General features: G+C 43.6%; 1 protein-coding gene across 2 annotated transcripts in view; it reads left to right on the forward strand.

Annotated features, from left to right (window-relative positions):
- Positions 1–276: 276 nt before the first annotated feature.
- RPS6KA2 (ribosomal protein S6 kinase A2) overlaps positions 277–19,915 on the forward strand; it is a 451,568-nt gene continuing 431,929 nt past the window's right edge. Inside the window, exons 1-3 of one of the 2 annotated variants that reach the window (XM_045390398.3) lie at positions 277–477; positions 910–989; positions 4,717–4,776. In XM_045390398.3, the coding sequence (XP_045246333.1) occupies positions 927–989; positions 4,717–4,776 (123 nt within the window). In that variant the 5' untranslated portion in view covers positions 277–477; positions 910–926. Of the gene's footprint in view, positions 478–583; positions 990–4,716; positions 4,777–19,915 lie in introns of those variants that run through there. The other variant, XM_045390397.3, reaches the window with a different exon arrangement.

Consider the following 19,915-nt stretch of genomic DNA (forward strand, 5'->3'; position numbering starts at 1 on the left):
GAGGCCTGAGTGCTGTCTCGGGCAGTTCTGGGCAGGGCTGGGTAGGGCCCAGCGGACCCCACGGGCAGCCCTCGCCTCTTCCCAGCTATCTGTCTGTCGTCCCTCTTCGTCCCTCTTCTCCTGAGGTGCTGTCCCAGCCCTCGGGGGAGGCAGTCGCTGGCAGCTCAGTCAGCAGCGCGTCCAGGGGTGCCGGAGTCTCCTGTACGCCCCGCAGGAAGCTGTGCTGCCTGGGGCCCTCCCCTCGTCCCCTCCTCCGTCCCTGTCCCTGTCCCTCCCGTTCTGCGGCGGGAGGTGGCGGTGTGGGTCTCCCGGGAGGTGCGGCAGGCTGGGGAGGTGGGGAGGGGTGTGCTGGGGGTGGGGGGACAGACCTGCCGCACCCGCCCCGCTCCCCGCTTCCCCAGCCCTTGGTTGCTATGCAGTTTCTATGGCAGCAGCATCCTCAGACTCAACTTTCACCCTCATTTAGAGCCAATTAAGGTAAAATAGTGAGGGGAGGAGGGAAGAGCATGGCCAGGGAAGGGAGGGGGGAGAGGCAGGAAATCCAATTCGAAGCTGCAAGTGCAGCGTTTACTCTGCCAAAGTCGCAGTACAGATTCTGAAGCCGCAGCGCCGTCCCCTCCTTTCCTCGCCCCAGCCTGAGCGGGAAGCGGCAGCAGCTCCCCAGAGCCCTGGCTTGGCAGGGAGGGGACGGGCACCCGGGCAGCCATATTGCAGCCCCCCGGGTCCCTCCTCCCGGGCAGCCGCGGGCCCGCACTCACGACCTCCTCTGGGAGCCGGATCTGTCCTCTCCATCGCCGCCACCCGCCAGCCTCTGCGTCCCTTGGCTTCCGACATCCCTTCTGGCCGTCCCCCTGTGCCAGTCCGAGCCTCTATTTATTTCCTTTCTTACTATCAATACTTGACCAGCAGAAAAGGAAAGTTTAAAAATGCCGATCGCACAGTTGCTGGAACTATGGAAAAAAATCGAGGTGGAGCCTATGGAAATAGAGGTGAGTGCAGGAAGGAACGCACTTTTCACAGCATTCTCAAGAATCCGATCTCCGCAGCCAATGCATTGCTCATTTACTATAATCAGCGCATGTTTGTTAGGTGACTGTGATGGGTCAGAGAGTTGGGTGTCCAGTGTGTGTGGATGTATATGTTGCGTTGTGTATGCACATGGATAAACATTGCGAGTGTACACACACACACACGGCATTGTGTGTGGTGTAAATACATAAATGATAATGAGTACAAGAAACAAATTGTTGCCCTTAGGGAAACTTCAGGATGCTTCTTAAAGTCTGTGTAAGTCTTAAGTATTCCCGTTTCCAAACTAATCTGCATCAGTTTGATTTTCCTTCAACAAGTGGCTTTAAATTAGAAGCCTTCCATTTGCTACAGTGAAAGATGAAACCAGAAGGCAAAAATCAATGATGAATCAAGGAACAGAGAGCATAAAGATAATGTGATCTTAAACGAGAAAAGATAATGCAACCTTAAAAGGATGAATGGTCAGATAAAGAAGTGTGATTAAACATAAATAGAAAAGATAATGAAATCCAAGTGTTCCTTGCCCATCCCAGGGCTGGTGGGTGTGCAGGAATCACTGCTGAGAGTTTTTCACTCCATGCTTCCCTGGGGACATGCAAACCTCTGCTCCACGGAATCCGATTTGCTCCATTTGAATTGGAGATGGTCAACATACATTTTCCTAGAAGAGAAAGTTCCCCAAATTTATTGACATCTACTAAATTATTAGATATACCTGCTCTGTGTTTATAGCAACTCAAATGGCATTTAAACATGGTTGACTTTTCATCACTCACCAAACCTCAAAATCCAATTTAATTTTTGCTTATCTCCTACTCCCAGCACTGTATTTATAAATTCAATGCTATTTTAAATTTTGTTTATTTTTGTATGTATGTCTTGAGGTAGTCACCTAACATAACTTTAAATTGAATGGGAGATTCTGTTTTAGAAGAGAATTTACTTAATGCTTCATGTTGAATACTTGCCTTGGAAAGGCAAACTAAATAATGCTTGACATATGTGTTGATGTTTAAGAGAGATTGTTGGGCATAGCACAGACATTAAAGGCCATTTGTTTTAGATGGAACAGCCCAGATACATATTGCTGCTTATGGACAGTACCTGAGGTGGGAGAAGGACGACACCAGGGCTTCTTACTGTTACTGATTCTTCTGTTTGTACATGGGGTTGTTCTTGGTGTTGAGGACAATGCCTTGGAAAGATCCAGTCCCTTACTGCGGTTGCCATTTCAAGTCTATTTTTTCTGAGAGATTCAACTTTTCTAAATATCGAATTAGTGAATGAGCAAGTGATTAGCTAGAAGTTCTTTTCTCATTTTCTAGTGCTTCCTATAGCCCTGTCTGGTCATCGTCAGCACATTTGCTTGTGCTGAAGCTGGAAGGTGCTCAGCCCTCATGAATGAAGGGTTCATTCAGAGGGAGGATTCCGCCCTGGGCTCAGAAAGGATGGGAGAGAGGGGACAGGGGCTTTACAATTCCAGGTGGGACCCTGGTCTTCACATTATTTCCAGTGACCAAAGCCATGAGGAGCAGCTCATGTTTCCCGTATTTCTCAAATTGCTCATAAATGGATCGGCAATGAATAGATTCACATGATTTGAAAACTATGCCATGAGCCTAGAATGCACTTGCAAGTGGCAAGAATTTGGAGCTGAGTTGACTGATAGCCTGCCCTGCCTTGCCAGCCCCAGGAGAGGGCAGATGGTAACAGTTTTGAGGAAAATTGGATACATTAAATAGCCCCTGAAGCAAAATAAATTTTTTTCAGGCTTCTTAGCTAAATTTTTTCAGGAGAGCATAACTGGTGGAGTATGGACAGTGTTAAATTCCTATTTACTTGGAACCCAGAAAACCAGAGTTCTTTCTCTAGAAAAATGAAAGCTTAAATATTAACCCTGAGGTACTTCAAGTTTCTGAGGAAATTTCCAAATCCACAAAATCCTCTGTGTTTTGGAATTCAGAGGCTGATTTTACTCTCTAGTTTTGTCCATGTTTTATGTTGTATGGTATCAAAATAACTCACATATCAGGAAATGTGGCACAGCTATATAGAGCATATCTGGCCTCTGAACTCCAAATTAAATGCCCTAAAACCCTTGCAGGAGGAGTCTGCATGCTTTTCTCATCAGAAAATCTGCTAAGAGATTGTAGTGCTTATTTTTTAGTGATTTAGTTTAGATTTTAGTGCTTTAGTTCCTTGCTGTTATGCAAATGTGACACGGCTGATGATTGGATTTCCAGGGACAAGAGTCAGCATTCCTGGATTCATGTTTTGCTCTAACCACCTTTTCGAGTTGCTATCCTTTCTGGCCTGTTTTCCCAGCTGTAGTCTGAGAGACCTGAACTGAATTGGGTCTGAGGTCCATTGTACTAGAGAACACTGCATACAGTTTATAAAAATTGTAGACCAGGGGAGATTCATCTGACTGTCCAGGGGAAGTCTTTGTGGTTCTCTGCGTTGTTCTGAGATATTTCAGATGATATAACTTACCCATAAATGAGTGTGTTGACAAGGAGACATACTAATTAAGAGCCAGAACCTCCAGAAAACCCCTGCAGAATCTAGCATGAAAAAGAAATATGTAGTATTTCATGAATTATGTTCTGGCAAGTTGAAGGCATGTCTCAAACGCAGGACTTTTCAATCATTGCTTTCAGTGGGGTTACAGCAGCCAAGGGCGTGCTTTGGGGGAAAGACAAGAAAATGGGAGAAATGATGAGTAAGGCAAGTCCATAAGCCAGTCCACAAGGTATGGCTGACCCATTTTATTTGTGTTCTCTTGGAGGAATAAGCATGATTTTTTTCTCTCTGGGATGTCATAATACATTAGATTGAGAAAGAGAAAACTCCATTTTTAAACAATGCAGATCAAACATGATTCTTTGAAGATTCATAGTCAAGCTTGGATAGAGATGATTATCTCCTGGCTACTTGGTGAGAAGATGAAACTAGAAATAGTAATAATGACAGCAGTTCACTTTGAGTGTCTACTGCATAACAGCCCGTGCTGATGGCTGGCTGGTGTTCCTCCACGGAGCTCTCCCCACATGTCTAGGTAGAAGCACTGCCGTGTCTCCGAGGCCCAGGTTAAGCAGTTGGCCCCAAGTTAAGTAGAAACCAAAGACTCAGACCCAGATGGAACTGCTTAAACCACAGAAACACTTGCTTTATGTTTTATGAGCTGGGCCTCATTGCTATGCTGGAATCCATTCTGCCAGCACTCACTCTGGACTGATTTGGTTCCATTCTCATGGGAGTGGTCACACAGGCCTTCACTGCTGCTCTGTGCTTCCACATCAGCTCCGTTCGTTTTTTAGCTTCATGAAAATCCACACCTTCTCCACTGGCAAGAATCACCTTGTCCTTTAGATTCACCTTGTCCTCCTTTAGATTGTGCTGTAAGTCACACTCACTTCATTGATTTAGTCGTTTGAGTTAGAGTTTAGTCTGAACACTCCTTGCCTTACTTACCACCTGTTGTATAAAGGATCCATCTTGGGCATGAAGCATCATATAGTTGCACATAAATTCAGGTGGGAAGGGACGGTGATATAGTTTCCATGTCCTAGAGAACTCATGGGGGATATTTAGTTAGTACTTTTTCATATTGGAAACCTGTATGAGGCCATCTACAAACACATGGCAATGCTAACCATCTTTAACATCTGTCTTTGTTACCAGACCACAGAGGAGGATCTCAACGTGGATGCTGAACCGGCCACAGAAGACACTGCAGAAGAAGTAATTATACACGTTTTATTACAGTCTGCTTTGTTTGGGGAGATTGGGCCCAGAAGGTAGTGAAGGGGGAAATGGAAGTTTGAAATTAAATATCTGCGAGCAATTATTTTAGTGACATATGTGTCTCAAGACATATACACGCACAAATATATATACATGCACATGTACATATTATGTGCTTATTATATTCAGTAATCTCCCTCAAAAGGAATAGTTGGAGCATAGGAAGGAAGGCTGTCAATCGAGGTGAAGTTCGTGGTCTCCTGGCACGGGTGCTTGTGAGGGGCATGGTGCATTAGTACCAGTCAAGGAGGCCTAGGAGTAACCAGCTGGCCTGGAAGGCTGGTGTGGGGCTCCCCGTACCGTGTCATGTGACACAGCTGCTTAAAATGTCTGATGAAGAGCTCAGCAGAGCTGGGGAGAAAAGCGGATTCCATCTGTGGGAGTTGCCTTTCCAGTGGGCGGAGAAGTGTCCCAGGGCCTGTAGGGGTTGACTGGGAAAGAAGGGAAGAGAGACAGAATATCAGCCTGAGGGGACATCAAATGGAAGAGAAGAAAGAGCTCTTGCTGCTCCAGGCTGTGCATGTCTTCATTTTCATGCCATGCAGGAGCTTGGGCCTGACCCAGGCAACAGAAAACAGACTTAGACTTTAATAAAGTAAAAGTATCTCAGCAACACTGGTGTTCTCAGGGGAGATTTTGGTAAGAATAAGCATGTCCATCAGGGAGACACTGGACACAAAAGAGCTAAATTCGAAAGCTGAGTTGAGGCTGTAGTGAAGGCTTTGTAGTTACACAGCCACACTTCCACCACTGGGAAAGGAAACGCTCTCAGAGGTGGCTGGAGCCATGGACCATTGACTTGGCCATTAAGAAGACTGAGTCGCTCAGCCACATGCCACCTGCAGCCAGAAAAGTTAGAAAGTTTGCAACTCTGTTGACTTTTAAGATAGCTGGCAGATACTGTAGACTGGAAGGGCTGGATCGATGAACATTACTGGTTTTAGAAAATGGTCTGCTCAGATGCTGAACGCTGCATTTCACTACCATCTAAACCTATGCACACCAATGCAACATTTAAGCCAAGTGTCACTGGATCTTAGGATCCGATGACATAGTCCACTGGTTAAATGAAGAAAAATGGTGTTCGGCTGCCTTGCGTTTATCCAGCTGCCTTTTGGTTCTGTGCGTTTTCGCTGATGTGGGAGTCTAGAGTCCGGCTCTCTTCTAGCTGCGCAGCGATCCAGCTGCATTCTTAAAACACTATGCTTGGCCTGGCCTTGTACCTTTGCATCCCCTGGGAGAGTAGACAGCGCCACTTTTGCCAGTTCCATGAAGGTCAAAGGGTAGGCAGACGAGGCAGTGACTTTCCTGAAAATATGATGCTCAATCTGATACTTGCAAAGTGGTAGGAGTGGGAAAGGAAGGTGTACCCTCCCTGCAAATTCGTAAGACAGCAAATTCATAAGGCCAAGGGTTTCAGAGAAATAACTGGCTGTCATTTTTCAGAATACTTTTCTAGGCTTTCGTGGGAACTCTGATTTCCAGGGAACTTAGTGCGTTTACTGCAGGCAGACTAATGTGATGACTTAGTAGTTGGCTTCAGGAGGCTGTCGACAGGGCCCTGAGCCAGGATGGGTGCAGCAGACTCTTCATTCTGCTAGGTTCAACCGGAGCAGCAAGATTCCATAACACCATGTCCTGCTGCATTCAGGCTGCCATAGCAGAATGCCACACTGGGAGGCTTCTACACAACAGAAAGGTATTCTCATAGTTCTGGAGGCTGGGAAGTCCACAATTAAGGCATGGCAGGTTTGACGGCTAGTGAAGCACACTTTTCTGGTTCATGGCCAGCCTTCTTTACCCTGTGTCCTCAAGCGGTGGAAGGGACAAGGGAGATCTCTGGGGTCTCTTTGATAAGGATACTAATCCCATTCATGAGAACTCCACCCTCAAGACTTAATCACCTCCCAAAGTTCTCACCTAACCTTTATTGCTAGGATTTTAACATGTGAGTTTTGGAGAAATATAAACATTTAGACCATAGCACATTATATGCCCAAAAGTGCTTATACACAACTAACAAAAAATTCTTTCATTAACGGTGTTTATTTTTTAAGAGCTCCTAGTCTCAAGTTGTCTTGTTCTCTACATTTTTGATGGAAATCTAGATGTGAATCTATCATAGAATGTAATGAAAGAAACCAACCTCTTTAAAAGTTTTTTTTGATAATGGAATATGAGATGGAGGAGATTATTACTGTTTCTGGATGCTTACTGTATCTGAATAATAGAAAACCAGTATATCTTTGCATCTTAATAAATGAAGGAATAGAGTTCCAAACAGATTTTAGGAGTATTTTGCAGAACTATAATATTGATATTTAGATACATTTGCAGTATTTGTGGGAAGAATGAGAAAATACTGGAGAAAATTACTTGTTTACTTGATGTTTCTGATAGATGATGCTGAAAACCCAACATGGAATTTTTTAGTCTAGCTGCAGATGAATGTCATTTGAATACTCTATGATGTTGTTTTAAGTTTTGTTAGAGAGAAGCTTTTGACATCCTTCTTGGCCTCCAGAGTGGTTGTTTGCAAGGTCTTCTCTAGGTGAGGGATTTATGGCTCAAATAAAAGAGCCATATTCTGAACAACAATCACAAAACCCTTTTTCTTCTTTCTTCTTCTTCCTCTTTCTTCTTCTTTCTTCCTCTTCTTCTTTCTTCTTCTTTCTTCCAAATGCAGTTTTGTTATGTGGATATATTGTGTAGTGGTGATGTCTGGATTTCTAGCCTAGCCATTACCAGAACAGTGAGCACGGTACCCGACTTATGATTTTTCACTCTCACCCCCACTCCCGCGCTCCCACCTTTTGTAGCCCAGTGTTTACTCTTCCTCCTATATATTCATGTGTGCTCATTCTTTAGCTCCCACTTATAGGTGAGAACATGCGGCATTTGAGTTATTTCACTTAGGATAATGGCCTCCAGTTCCAACCACGTTACTGCTAGAGGCATGATTTCATGCTTTTTTTGGGGCTGAATAGTATTCCATGGTGTATCTGTACCACATTTTCTTGATCGAATTCTTTGCTATTGGACACTTACGTTGATTCCATGGCTATGCTATTGTGAATTGTGCTGTGATAAACAGATAAGTGCAGGTGTCTTTTTTGTGTGATACTTTCTTTTCCTTAGTGTAGATACCCAGTAGTGGGATTATGGATCAAATAGTAGTTCTGTTTTTAGTTTTCTGAAAAATTTTCGTATGTGTTTTGTAGAGATCATGCTGATTTACATTTCCACCAACAGTGTATAAGCGTTCCCTTTCTCTACATCCTTGCCAACATCTGTTGTGGTTTTTTGGAAAAAGAGAAATTTTGTGGCAACTAAACTGATAAACTTTTCATGCCTGTTGCCAGTCTGAACACATATGACAAAAAGTCATCTTATTTAGGAAAAAAATCATTCAAGTCAGCGGCAGTTTTCCCATCATTTATTCAGCCAAGAATATTTATTGCTAATCTGTAGGGCAGGCATTATCGTTCACGGAAAAGAAGAAAAAGGTGAGCGAGGCTTGCCCTGGAAGAGCGCAGGAGGCGCTGTGATCACTCTAGCTTGTGAGTACTTTCACTGATAAGAGTTTCGTGGTGTAGGCTTCTCACATAGTTTTTGAAGTGTGGAAGGCATTTGGGATAGATCACGTATGATATCTAGGCATGTGATTCCTCGCGTTACAGTTCTGTGCAGCTTCCGAGAAGGTGAGTTCTGGTGAAGGTCCAGTGTGAAGCTTGGGTGTAAGACAAGATATCTGTTCTCCAGCTTGGGTGTTACTGCAATACACCTTTATTCACCATTGCTGAGGGAACAGCCTCCTCCCTCAGGAAGGCAGTAGCAATGTGGGGGAGTTTGTGTTAGAAATTCATGGGACGGGTGGATTCTTGGTCTAATTTCATCTGACACATCAGAGGCGGCAGGCATCCTTCCTATTCTGAACAACAACCACAAAACCCAGCAGATTCTGTCAGGAAATACTTCTTTAAGGGATTACTTGAAGGGCTCTGTATAGTGACATCACAGTCATGGAAGAAAAATCTGGAAGGAGAATGACGCCTGTGGGCAGGCGAGGCCCTGGCTCCCTGAGGTTCTGGGCTCTCCCCTTCCTCCCTCCCTCCTGCAGGCTGTGCATAGGGAGGCAGAGAAGCACCAGGGATGAGAGTGCCTCCATGAGGCGACAGCTCCGTGTGGGAAACAAGCTCATGGCTCGCCTGGGGACTTCCCTGCAGGCCTAACTGGGTGGACTTGTTTGAGGGTCTAGAGGCAACTTGTTGTCTTGTTGCCTGGGAACCTGATCTGGACGTTGGGCCAAGTGTACTCAAACGAACCTCACAGCCACACTCGTGAGACTTCGGTGGGCCCAAAGCCGAGCACTGATCTGTGTGGGATAGGACGTGGTGGTGGCGCTCGGCCAGCCTCCTCTGAGCTGCTGTGCTGGCGGTTGGGAGGGCTGATGCTGTCCTGATGGAGGAGGAGAGCCAGCTTCAATGGCTTTGGGCCAGGAGAGGCCCCACCTGTCCACTTCCATGGCGCAGAGGTGAAGTCTGTGCAGCGCCAGGCAGCGCCCACCTCCCAGGTCTCTGTGCTGTTTTGTTGTATTTGTTCCCTATGTGTTCTCAGATTCATAGATGATTTTTAGGTGAGTTTTCATTTCACAGAACAACCTTTGAAAAATATTAGAATTTGTTGCATGAATTTATTTTTTTATTTTTATTTTTATTTTTTTTAGACACAGGGTCTCACTATATTGTCGAGGCTGGTCTCGAACCCCTGAGCTCAAATGATCCTCTCGCCTTGGCCTCCCAAAGTGCTGTGACTACAGGCATGAGCCACCACACCTGCCCTGTTGCATGGATTTTTAAAGTGCTTAGATTTCAGGGTTATGTTTATTAATAACAATAGGACCATTTTCTTGTTAGGTCAACTCTAGAAAACCAGATCTAGGTGCTATTGAAAATGTTAGCAGGATTCCACTTGATTTCCTTGTGGCTACTGGAGTACTTCCCTTTCCTCTCAAATTTTACGATTTTTGATAGCAGAATAGAAAGTATCTGGGCCGGGGGGCACGGCAGGTGGCATTTCCTGCTGTCACCATCAGTTGGCAGGACGCAGCTACATGGGGATCACAGGGCTTCGGCTGCCGGATGACAGTCTCTTTGAGCCAAGGAGGACGCTGAAGACACAGCACCAGCTGAGAGGTCACAGAGGGACCCTCAGGCCTGGACAGGCAGCCTCCTTACAAGGGCATCCAGGGGCCCATGGGCAGCTGAGGGCTGAGCTCCTGAGCACATCAGTGTGGCCTCCTGCAATGCCCAGCTCCCGCAGTTGCTGAGTGGTTGCTGCTTAGACCCCTCGACGAGTCCCCTGGTGAGGAGGAAGGCCAGGAAGAGATTCATGGCAACAGACAGCAAGCGTGAAAGAGAGAGCCAGTCAGGGTGTATTCAGGAGCTCTGGGCCAAAGCTCCAGCAGGATATGGCCTGGGACAGGCTGAACTGCCTGTGCGGCCACATCGCCTCTCCTATCTCTGCAATCCAGAGTTCCATTGTTCCTCGTAAAAAACAGAAAAACAATCTAAACTGGTTTGAATAGAAGTGAGACAAGGTGAATAATGAAGCCCAGGCACTAATGAAGCAATTAAGAGCAATGCAATTACTGTTTAAAAGAAATAGCTACTAGATTTGAAAGAAGAGTGATAAAACGGTCTTCCAGTCCTTGCTTATTACCTCCTGTGAATCTGTCTCTGTGACGACTCTAAAAGCTGGTGTTACATAAGTCACCATGATGGTGTCAGTCTATTTGCATTTGGATTTCTTACTGTTTCTCTGTCCAGCAGACAAGAATCACTTTAGTCCTTGCAGAAATGCTAGAAAAGGGTAGGGTAAGCATCATGCCTTCTGGAAAGAGGGTGATGCGGCTAAGCCACTGCAGGCCCATCTGTGTTTAGACGCACTGTGGGGTGGGTGAGAATAACATTGGCTTCATGGAACATTAGCATTTATTGAGGCAGAAAAAGAAGAAAAATGTATGATTTTGTAAAGAAGATTGGGACAGCATATCATTTGATGTGTAAGTGGTAATTACTTGCAAGAATCCACAAAAGACAAAAAGTCTGGCTCTTGTCATCTGCAGACATCTCTCCTTCTGGTTATTCCTTTCTCACTGAGTGTTTGTCATTTGTCATTCCTGGGCAGATGAAGACAGTTTATAGCTCTTTTCAGTTTCTGGGATCCTCATTTTTCTGCTTCTGTAACGAAGTCAGCCTTTGCACATTTCCCAGAGTGCTTTCTTTCCGAGAAGAAAAGGATTACTCAGTGCGAACAGGAACATTCTCCAAAATCGTGGGCACCGGCTGGAGACCATGTCCCGTGGTCTCAGAGCACCAAATCAGGAGCCTGGAGCGGAGCGTTTGCTGCTCGCTCCTCACACATGGCTCCAGGGAATGGGCACCAGCAAATGGCCTGTGGGGCCTTCCTTGTAGCTGCTGGGGCAAAGCAGTAAGTGTCTCCGCAGCCTGGTGATTTTATTGGGATGCCGGGGGGGTGGGTCTCATAAAACGCTGGTTCTCAAGAAAAAATTGTGCTCATCCGATCACAGCCAAGAATCACCTTCTGCATTGAGGTCGTTGCTAAATCATGAAGCAAAAGACCCAGTGAAAGCTACGTTTTCTGTGTCTAGTGTGCAGAGCAGCAGGTTGGAGAAAGCCATGAGATCCCGTTTGGGTTTGGGTGTCTGGAAGGCCTCCCAGGTTTGAGCCCCTGAGGACTGGTGGCGTGGCTATCCTCCTGCCTGCAGAGGAACAGCTGTGAAATAACAACCCGACTCTTGACGTGCGCCTGTTTTCCATGCCTCGTACCCTCCCTCAGCCCTGGGAAGTGGGCAGGGGATCTGTTAGTTTTCCCCCATTTTTCAGGTGGTGAAATTGAGGCATCACAGATGATGTAATTTGCTAAATATAGCAGGGAACTAATGAGTGAGGGAATTTAAACAAAGGTTTTTTTCTACAGACTTATTTTCTCCTAGAATCCTTCATTTCCCCCAGCGTACTCAACATTGGGGGCAGATTTTTTATTTTTGGCTAATGCACTCAGGTCATGGGTCAAACCTGGTGGCTCAGTCCCTTCTGTTCAGGCCTTATCTCAGTGCTACAGGCATCTCTGGTCACAGGGAGGGTGCTGGCCACATCTGTCCCTCTGTGTCCCTGTCATCTCCCTCCTTACCCACCCCATAGGTGCATCCCCCGTGAGACCTCAGAAGCAGCCTGAGCTTTCCTGAGGAGGCCGCAGGGGCTCAGATCCATGCCCCCGGCCGAGGCTGTGTGGAACTCACAGGACCTTCATTGCCACACTGAGACTTTTTATCCTATTTTTCCATCTCTCTCCCCTCTCCACACTGGAAAAAGACAAACATTATTCCTTTATGTGTGCGTAAAAATCCAGGGGGTTTTAGTCGGAGCTGTTTTAAAAAATTATACCTCCCCATTCTCTGGCTGCTGTCTCGTCATAGGTGGGATGTATTATTGATTTACAAGAATTACAAAATCTTCTTATAGTTTATTAATGCTAAATGGATAATTTAATTATGGTAAGATTTATATACATATATAGGTTTTTTTTCTTAATTGAGTGGATTTTCCCCCATAGATAATGCTGTGTGTGTTTGGGTAAGATGCAAGGCGTCAGAAAATTGTATAGCTTGTTATCCTTCAGATATTTTGAAGTAATGGGGAAAAAAAATCCTTGTACCCTTGTAACGTACATGCAGCTGAGAGCTGGGTGTGGAGATAGACTTTGCAATTTATGTGAGTCATAAAATTCTCTAGGGAATCATGAAGACATATTTTTCCAGGATATATAACCCAAACATCCCACTTGCCAAATGCACATTGAGTAGCCACCGTGAAGGAAACGCCTCCGTTCCACTTCTCTGGCGGAGGCCCCGTGGGCACAGCAGAGCCAGGCGTGAGTGCCCCTTGTTCCTGAATCTGGAGTCTCACACTTCTCTGGTGGAGGCCCTGTGGGCACAGTGGAGCCAGGCGTGAGTGCCCCTGGTCCCTGAACCCAGTGTCTCACTTCTGTCCCATGTAGAACAGAGGGAGCAAACCCTATAAAACCATTTCCAAAGAAAGCGAAGGTGAGAATTCAGTGAGCTTGAGGAAACGGCTGTGAACACATGCTGGGTGTCAGTCTCAGGCCACACACTGCGCTAGGCACATGGGACTGAGTACTCATAGGATGCAGCTCCTGTGTCGGGAAAGCTCATTCTACATGAGGATTTAGCCACATAAATGCATATCTCCAAGTCAATAGGGTAAACATAGCAACATCCTTCTCGAAATGATGAACGATCTCGTGGATATCCATGGGCGGGGGTGGCCTTGGGCTCCTCCACTGCCAGCTACACACTTGGTGGCTCAAGCCAATCCACCCCTGCCTCACCCTCCCTTCTCCTTTTATTCTTTGGGCAAAGTCTGGGGAGTGATAGCTGTGGGTCTGGCCCTGTGCTGGGCACCAGGATTCCATGAAAAAGAAGAGTACGAGTCTTCTATTTTAGCATCCTCGCAAATAAACAACTCAACAAGATGGTTTCACATGGGGGTAAGTACTGTGCAGAAATAGGGTGACAGGGAGTGCTCTGGGTCGGCCATATTAGCAGAGGCATGGGGCATGGTTACCGTAGACTTCTCTACCCATGCCATGTTTAGACTAAGACCTTACTGATGAGAAGAAACCAACCAGCAAGACGCGGGAGTGGATTGTCCCAGACAGACAGACCCTGGCATGGCCGGACCAAGGAAGCCTGAGCTTGGCTTGGCTTCAGGAACCACATGCAGGCCTGGGGCTGCCCAGGCTGGCCTGAGATGCACGTGGAGAGGAGAGTGTGATGTCAGGATTTGAGGTCATGGCAAGGTCTTGGATTGTATTCTTTTTTCCTGGAAGCCTTTTGGGATTTCTAAGCAGGAGAGTGATGGGACTCCATTTTATATATATGTGTGTATATGTATATATGTGTGTATATGCATATACGTATATATATTTTAACTAATTTAAAATATACAACTAATTTAACTAATTCTTTAAAAATTAATTTTCTGTTTCAATAGGATTTTGGGGAATGGGTGGTATTTGGTTGCATGAATAAGTTCTTCAGTGGTGATTTCTGAGACTTTGGTACAACTATCACCCAAACAGTGTACACTACCCAGTGTGTAGTCTTTTATCCTTTAACCCCCCTCCTAGCCCTTTCCATGAGTTCCCAAAGTCCATTGTATCCTTATGCCTTCATGTCCTCATAACTTAGCTCCCAATTATGAGTGAGAACACACAATGTTTGGTTTTTCCATTCCTGAGTTACTTCACTAAGAATAATGGTCTCCAGTTCCATCCAGGTTGCCGTGAATCCCATTATTTCATTCTTTTTTATGGCTGAGTAGTATTCCATGGTATATATACCACAGTTTCTTTATCCACTCATTGATTGACGGGCATTTGGGGTGGTCCCATATTTTTGCATTTGCAAATTATGCTGTGTGAGTATTTTTTGGTATAATGACTTTTCCTCTGGGTAGATACCCAGGAGTGGGACTGCCGGATCAAATAGTAATTCTACTTTTAGTTTTTAAAGGAATCTCCACACTGTTTTCCATAGTGGTTGTACTAGTTTACATTTCCACCAGTAGTGTAAAAGTGTTCCCTTTTCACTGCATCTATGCTAACATCTATTATTTTTTGATTGTTTAAATTATGGGCGTTATTGCAGGAGTGAGATGATACCACCTTGCGGTTTTGATATGCATTTCCCTGATAATAAGTTATGTTGAGCATTTTTCCATATACTTGTTGGCAATTTGTATATCTTCTTTTAAGAATTGTCTATCCATGTTCTTAGCCCACTTTGATGGATTGTTTATATTTTATTTTTGATTTGAGTTCCTTGCAGATCCTGAATATTAGTCCTTTGTTGGATATATAGATTGTGAAGATTTTCTCCCACCCTGTGGGTTGTCTGTTAACTCTGTTGATTATTTCTTTTGCTGTGCAGAAGCTTTTGAATTTAATTAAGTCCCATCTATTTATCTTTGTTTTTGTTGTATTTCCTTTTAGGTTCTTGGTCATGAACTCTTTGTCTAAGCCAGTGTCTAGAAGGGTTTTTCCAATGTTATCTTCTAGAATTTTTGTTGTTTCAGGTTCTTAGATTTAAGTCTTTGATCCATCTTGAGTAAATTTTTGTATAAGGTGAGAGATGAAGAATGAGTTTCATTCTTCTACACGTGGATATGCAATTATCCCAGCATCATTTGTTGAAAAGGGTGTCCTTTCCCTACTTTGTTTTTGTTTGCTTTGTTGAAGAGCAGTTGGCTGTAAATATTTGGCTTTATTTCTTGGTTCTCTATTCTCTTCCATTTGTCTATGTGCCTATTTTTATTCAAGTACCATGATGTTTTGGTTACTATGACATTACTGTGTAGTTTGAAGTCAGGTAATGTGATGCCTCCAGATTTTGTTCTTTTTGCTTAGTCTTGCTTTAGCTATGTGGGCCCTTTTTTCGTTCCATATGAATTTTCAAATTGTTTTTTCTAGTTCTGTGAAAAATGATGGTGGTATTTTGATGGGAATTGCATTGAATTTGTAGATTGCTTTTGGCAGTACGGTCATTTTCACAATATTGATTCTACCTATCCATGAGCATGGAATGTGTTTCCGTTTGTTTGTGTCATCTATTATTTGTTTCAGCAGTGTTTCGTAGTTTTCCTTGTAGAGATCTTTCACCTTCTTGGTTAGGTATATTCCTAAGTTTTTTTTTTTCCAGCTATTGTAAAAGGGGTTGAGTTCTTTATTTGATTCTCAGCTTGGTCACTGTTGGTGTGTAGCAGAGCTATTGATTTGTGTACATTAACTTTGTATCCGGAAACTTTGCTAACTTCAATTAACAGTTAGAGGAGCCTTTTGGATGAATCTTTAGGGTTTTTTAGGTATACGATTATATCATCAGCAAACAGTAACAGTTTGACTTCCTCTTTACCAATTTGGATGCCCTTGATTTCTTTCTCTTGTCTGGTTGCTCTGGCTAGGACTTCCAGTACTATGTTGAATAGAGGAGGTGAAAGTGGTCATCCATGTCTTGTTCCAGCTCTCCGGGGAAATGCTTTCAACTTTTCCCCATTCAGTATAATGTTGGCTGTGTGTTTGGCAGAGATGGCTTTTATTACCTTCAGGTATGCCCCTTCTATGCCAATATTGCTGAGGGTTTTAGTAATTAAGCAATGCTGGATTTTGTCAAATGCTTTTTCTGTATCTATTGGCTTGATCATGTGATTTTTGTTTTTAATTCTGTTTATGTGCTATATCACATTTATTGACTTGTTTAAACCATCCCTGCATCCCTGGATCCCTGGTATGAAGCCCACTTGATCATGGTGGAGTATCTTTTTGATATGCTGTTGAATTCAGTTAGTTAGTATTTTGCTGAGGATTTTTGCATCTATGTTCATCAGGGATATTGGTCTATAGTTTTCTTTTTCTGTTGTGTCCTTCCCTGATTTTGGTATTGGGGTAATAATGGCTTCATAAATGATTTAAGAAGGATTCCCTCCTTCTCTATCCTGTGGAATAGTGTCAATAGGATTGGTTCCAATTTTTGTTCAAATGTCTGATAGAATTCTGCTGTGAATACATCTGGTTCTGGACTTTTTTGTTGTTGGCAATTTAAAAATTACCATTTCAATTTTGCTGCTTGTTATTGGTCTGTTCAGAGTTTCTGTTTCTTCCTGGCTTAATCTAAGAGGGTTGTATATTTCTATGAATTGATGCATCTCCTCCAAGTTTTCTAGCTTGTGTACAATAAAGGGTGTTCATAGTAGCCTTGAATAATCTTTTGTATTTCTATGGTATCAGTTGTAATATCTCCCATTTTGTTTCTAATTGAGTTTATTTGGATTTTCTCTTCTTTTCTTGGTTAATCTCGCTAATGGTCTATCAATTTTATTTATCTTTTCAAGGAACCAGCTTTTTGTTTCATTTAACTTTTGTATTTTCTTTTTGTTTCTATTTCATTTAGGTTTGCTTTGATCTTTGTTATTTCTTTTGTTCTGCTGGGTTTGGGTTTGGATTGTTGTTTCTCCAGTTCCTTGAGGTGTGACCTTAGATTGTCTATTTGTGCTCTTTTAGACTTCGATGTAGGCATTTAATGCTATGAACTTTCCCCTTAGCACTGCATTTGCTGTATCCCAGAGGTTTTGATAAGCTCTGTCACTATTATTGTTCAGCTCAAATAATGTTTTAATTTCCATCTTGATTTTATTGTTGACCCAACAATCATTCAGGAACAGGTTATTTGATTTCCATGTATTTGCCTGGTTTTGAGGGTACCTTTTGGAGTTAATTTCCAATTTTATTCCACTGTGGTCTGGGAGAGTACTTGATATAACTTTGATGTTCTTAAATTTACTGAGCCTTGTTTTGCGGCCTATGATATGGTCTGTCTTGGAGAATGCTCCATGTGCTGATGAGTAGAATGTTTATTTTAACAGTTGTTGGGTGGAATATTCTTTAAGTATCTGTCAAGTCCATTTGCTGTAGGGTATAGTTTAAGTCCATTGTTTCTTTGTTGACTTTCCGTTTTGATGACCTGTCTAGTGCTGTCAGTGGAGTATTGAAGTCCCCCCACTATTATTGTGTGACTGTCTCTCTCATTTCTTAGGTCTAGTAGTAATTGTTTTGTAAACTTGGAAGCTCCAATGTTAGGTGCATGTATATTTAGGATTGTGATATTTTCCTGTTGGACTACTTCTTTTATAATTATATAATGTCCTTCTTTGTCTTTTTAACTGCTGTTGCTTTAAAGTCTGCTTTGTTTGATATAAGAATGAATACTTACTCCTGCTTGCTTTCGGTATCCATTTTCATGGAATATCTTTTCCACCTCTTTATCTTAAGTTTATGCTACTCTGTATCTTTTAAATGGGGCATTTAGGCCATTTACATTGAATGTTAGTGTTGAGATGTGAGGTACTATTCTTTTCATTGTGCTATTTGTTGCCTGAATACCTTTTTTTTTGTTGTTGCGTCATTGTTATATAGGTTTTGTGATTTTTATGTTTTAAGAAGGTTCTATTTTGGTGTATTTAGAGGATTTGTTTCAAGATTTAGAGCTCCTTCTAGCAGTTTTCATAGTGCTGGCTTGGTAGTGGCAAATTATCTTACCATTTGTTTGTCTGGAAAAGATTGTCTCTTTCCTTCATTTATGAAGTTTAGTGTCACCGGATACAAAATTCTTGGCTGATAATTGTTTTGTTTAAGGAGGCTAAACATAAGGCTTTTGAATTAGCCCAATCCCTTCTAGCTTGTAGGGTTTCTGCTGAGAAATCTGCTGTTAATCTGATAGGTTTTCCTTTATAGTTTACCTGATGCTTTTGCCTGATAGCTCTTGAGATTCTTTCCTTCATCTCCACTATAGATAACTTGATGACTATGTGCCTAGGCAATGATCTTTTTGTGATGAACTTCCCAGATGTTCTTTGAGCTTCTTGTATTTTGAATATCTAGATCTCTAGCAAGGCTGGGGAAGCCGTCCTTGATTTTTCCCTCAAATATGTTTTCCAGAATTTTAGATTTCTCTTCTTCCTTGGGAACACCAATTATTCTTAGGTTCGGACGCTTAACAGTCCCAAGCTTCTTGGAAGTTTTGTTTACGTTTTAAAATCCTTTTTTATTTGTCTTTGATGGATTGGGCTAATTCAAAAGCCTTGTCTTTGAGCTCTGAAGTTCTTTTTTCTGCTTGTTTGAATCTTTGCTGAGACTTTCCAGTGCATTTTGCGTTTCTCTAAGTGTGTCCTTGACTTCTAGAAGTTGTGATTTTTTTTTTTATTTATGCGATTTCACTGAAGAATTTTCCTTTCATTTCATATATCATGTTTTGTTTTGTTTTGTTTTTTCTTTAAGTTGGAGTTCACCTTTCTCTGGTGCCTCCTTGATTAGCTTGATAATTGACCTTCTGAATTCTTTTTCCAGCAGTTCAGAGATTTCCTTTTGGTTTGGATCCATTGTTGCTGTGCTGGTGTGATCTTTTGGAGGTGTTAACCTTGTTTTGTCATATTACCAGAATTGTTTCTCTGGTTCCTTCTCCTTTGGGTAGACTAGGTCAGAGGGAAGAGCTCGGACTCAAGACCTGCTTTTCAGATTCTTTTGTTCCATAGGGTGCTCCCTTGAGCACCCCTAGGGATGGGGCTTCCTGAGAGCTGAACCGTAGTGATTGTTTTTGCTCTTCTGGATCTAGCCTCCCAGCAGAGCTACTGGGCTCTGGGCTGGTACCGAGGAGTGTCTGCAAACAGTCCTGTGATGTGATCCAGCTTCAGGTCTTTCAGCCGTGGATACCAACACCTGCTCCAGTGGAGGTACAGGGGAGTGAAGTGGACTCTGTGAGGGTCCTTGGTTGTGTTTTTGTTCAGTGCACTGGTTTTGTGTTGGTTGTCCTTCAGCCAGGAGGTGGTGCTTTCAGGAGTGATTCAGCTGAGGTTGTATAGGGAGAAGACGAGCTTGCCCTCGGATCACCTTTGAAGTATTCAGGTTTCTCCGGAGGTGGTCAGGGCTGCAGAACTCCCAAGGGATTATGTCCTTCATCTTTGGCTACCAAGGCAGGTAGAAAAAGACCCCCAGGTGGGACAGGGTTAGGTGTTTCTGATCTCAGATTCTCGTTGGGCAGGGTTTGGTGTGGCTGCTGTGGGCGATGGGGGTGTGAGTCCCAGGTCAATGGAGCTATGTTTGCGGGGGGCCTCTGCTGCATCACACAGATCACCAGGAAAGTAGGGAGAAAGGTGGCAGTCACAGGCCTCACCCTGCTCCCTTGCAGCCCACAGTCCTAAAGGCTGGTCTCACTCCCACTGTGCCCCCAACAGCACCGAGTCTATTTCTAGGCAGCCGGTGACCTGGGCTGAGAACTTGCCCCAGACCACCAACCTCCCCACTGAGAAGGCAGGCAGACTCACAGATTTTCAGTGTCTCATGGGGCCTGCAGCAGCGATGAAGTTCCTTCAAAGAGTCCGTGGATTCTCTAGGCTTTCCTGGTATGTTGCTGTGGTAGTTC

This window comes from Macaca fascicularis, chromosome 4 (genome assembly GCF_037993035.2).
Source record: "Macaca fascicularis isolate 582-1 chromosome 4, T2T-MFA8v1.1".
In the NCBI taxonomy this organism is placed as follows: Eukaryota; Metazoa; Chordata; class Mammalia; order Primates; family Cercopithecidae; genus Macaca; species Macaca fascicularis.